Below are 2781 nucleotides of genomic sequence, written 5' to 3'. Positions count from 1 at the left end.
TTAGATTTTGCTGTCTTTTTGCTTCTTTTGTTAATTTGAGCTCATTTAATCCTGAAAATACAAAAGGAAGACAAAAGCACACTTTTTCCAACATTAGTACTAAAAAGGGGTTAGTTTTATGCCACAATTGATATAATTTATATGTTGCATTTTGCGCGTATCATATAGCGACATCTGGGAAGGAAGTGTTGCACCTCTAACAACTGTTCCTACAGCAGTTGCCACTTCTGCAGTTATGGCAAGATCAACAACAGTACCTCTACCCGCAAGTTCTGCAGTCGCGAGCTCTGTCACCACGTTATCTGTTACTGCTCCAGCCGCCACGTCGTTGCCTAGTTTCGACAATGCTTTCCTTCTGCCGAACGCCGACTTACTATGGCAACTACAGCAGCAGCAACAGCGAGAAGAAATGTTGCAGAGTCTCCGAATGAACTTGTTCAGCAGTGTCTATCCAGGGGCTAATCCCGTCTCCGTCGGAGCTTTCACCTCTGGATCTACGATAGTCCTATAATCTCCACTCCCATAGCATGTGTTGCAATTTTCCTCACTTACGAGTGCTTCGATAAATAACGGTCTCAATGACCTGTTTTGTCAGGGATCTATGGGTCTAAACCCTTAGGATCAGGAGCTAATCATGCCGTATCATCCTACGTCTATGACTTCTCAGTCAAAATTCATGCTAAGGATTGTTAATGCGCCGCTCCCGGCAAAATTAAAGATGCCCCCAACGTTAAAATTTTATGATGGCACGTCTGACCCGAACGATCACATGTTTGCTTTCACCGGAGCAGCTAAAGTCGAACAATGGCCCATGCCAGCATGGTGTCACATGTTTGCTCAGACTCTCACCGGGTCAGCAAGGGTGTGGTTTGACAGTTTACCAGAAGGATCGATTGATCATTTTGAAGACTTCCGGCGTATGTTTTTGCAAAATTTCTATCAGCAGCGTCGCTGCAAGAAGGACATCACTGAAGTTCACCACATAAAGTGCCGCGACGGAGAGTCCGTAGAGGATTTCATCTATCGTTTCAATCGAGAGAGCATGCAGATAAGTGGGGCAGTTGATCAGCTCCGTGTTTCCGGATTTTGTCACGGAGTCCGAAACAATCAGCTCGTAGAAAAGCTTCACGAAGATCTTCCAAAAACCATGGAGATACTTATGGAACGAGCCCGAGCCTTCGTCCGAGGAAAAAGCGCATGCGGGCAACCAAACGAAACAGCAACAAAGAATGCTAAGGCCCGAACCGCATCGTGGAGACGGAACGCATCATCACCAAAAGATAAAAGTAGCAATTGGAGTAGAAATCGTGGGCCGTACCAAAAGTCTGATCGAAGTAGCTTTTGAACCGGAAATGTACATTTCAACACCTTCTCCGAGCTAACCAAATCGCCGAGCGAGATCCTTAGTACGGAAACCACCCGGTTTCCTACACCATCAAAGCAGCGGCCTACCTCGGACAAGCATTCTAAGAAGTATTGTGAGTATCACCGAGACAAAGGGCATACGACCAACGAATGTTGGGCGCTAAAACAAGAGATCAAGAAGGCCGTACGATCCGGAAAACTCTCCCATCTCGTAAAAGAAGTAAAGGATGGGAAGAAATCTGCAGCAGCGACTGATGATCCAAACACCGAGGCCGGAATCAATATGATTCGGTCTGCCGAACCAAGAGGGGTAAAGCGGTCGAACCAACATATGGCAGCTTGGATGCACCAACCAACATACTTTCCTCCGATCAATCCCGAAGATGCTCGGGACGGACCAATCACGATATCGGCAGTAATCGCAGGACATTTAGTCCGACGTATTTACGTAGATGGAGGAAGTGCCTTTGAGATAATGTATCTGCAGCAGCTGAACCCTCAAACAAGAAAGAGATCGATCGAGGTGTCTACCCCTCTTATAAGTTTTTCGGGAGAGGTGGTCCGTCCGATAGGGCAAATCACCATTCCAACCACGTTTAAAGATAATAACAGAAGTAGAACTGCTTAATTAACTTTCCTGGTTTTTGGTACTCATTCGTCGCATAATGTAATACTTGGGCGACCCGGGTTACGAGCTCTTGGAGCGATTAGTTCAACAATACACGGCGCCATAAAATTCCCCACCGAAGCAGGGGTCGCCACTATCCTTTCGGAGTCAAATACATTCGTCGCAGAAGTAAGTCACGCAGCAGAAACAAGCTCCAAAAAATCTGAAGTACCTACAGAGCTCTGGGCGATCAATCCAGAATTCCCGGAGCAGCAAGTAGCTATCGGTGCTCAACTCCCAAAACGAACAAAGAAGCTCATATGGGAATTGTTGAGTGATGTGTGTAAAATGCAACATATAAAACACATCAATTAAGGCATAAAACTAACCCTTTTTAAGTACTAATGTTGGAAAAAGAGTGTTTTTGTCTTCCTTTTGTATTTTCAGGATGAAATGAGCTCAAAATCACAAAAGAAGCAAAAAGACCACTAATTCTACCATAAATACAAGAAAAGGAACAAAAGTGGACTGCCCGGACCCTCAACGGCACCTCCCAAAACAAAGAGAAGAAAACAGAGTCTGAACACGCCCCGTGTCCAGCGAACACGGGGGCGTGCCCAGGAAGCAGCAGAAAAGACAAACCAGTAGAAGCTTCCATTGCTCACCACGGGGCCGTGCCCAGCGGGCACGGGGGCGTGTTGAAAGTACAGCAGGCGCATTAATTGTAATTCGCAATTACAATTAATGAAGAGAGAGAGTGTCAGACGGGCACGGGGCCGTGTCCAGTGGACACGGGGCCGTGTCCAGCG

General features: G+C 46.4%; 1 protein-coding gene across 1 annotated transcript; it reads left to right on the top strand.

Moving 5' to 3' along the window:
• The first annotated feature begins 634 nt into the window (after positions 1-634).
• Positions 635-1345, top strand: LOC110914101. Its single transcript, XM_022158922.1, has one exon. It carries the CDS (start codon positions 635-637, stop codon positions 1343-1345), a length of 711 nt encoding a protein of 236 aa, XP_022014614.1.
• Positions 1346-2781: the final 1436 nt, after the last annotated feature.

Source organism: Helianthus annuus, chromosome 15 (assembly GCF_002127325.2).
Source record: "Helianthus annuus cultivar XRQ/B chromosome 15, HanXRQr2.0-SUNRISE, whole genome shotgun sequence".
NCBI lineage: Eukaryota > Viridiplantae > Streptophyta > Magnoliopsida > Asterales > Asteraceae > Helianthus > Helianthus annuus.
Note: the sequence above shows the minus strand (reverse complement) of the source record. Positions and strands in the feature narration are given on the sequence as shown.

Bases quoted from the DNA above. Each gene is read 5' to 3' on its own strand.
- LOC110914101 (XM_022158922.1), top strand. From the start codon at position 635: ATGCCGTATCATCCTACGTCTATGACTTCTCAGTCAAAATTCATGCTA.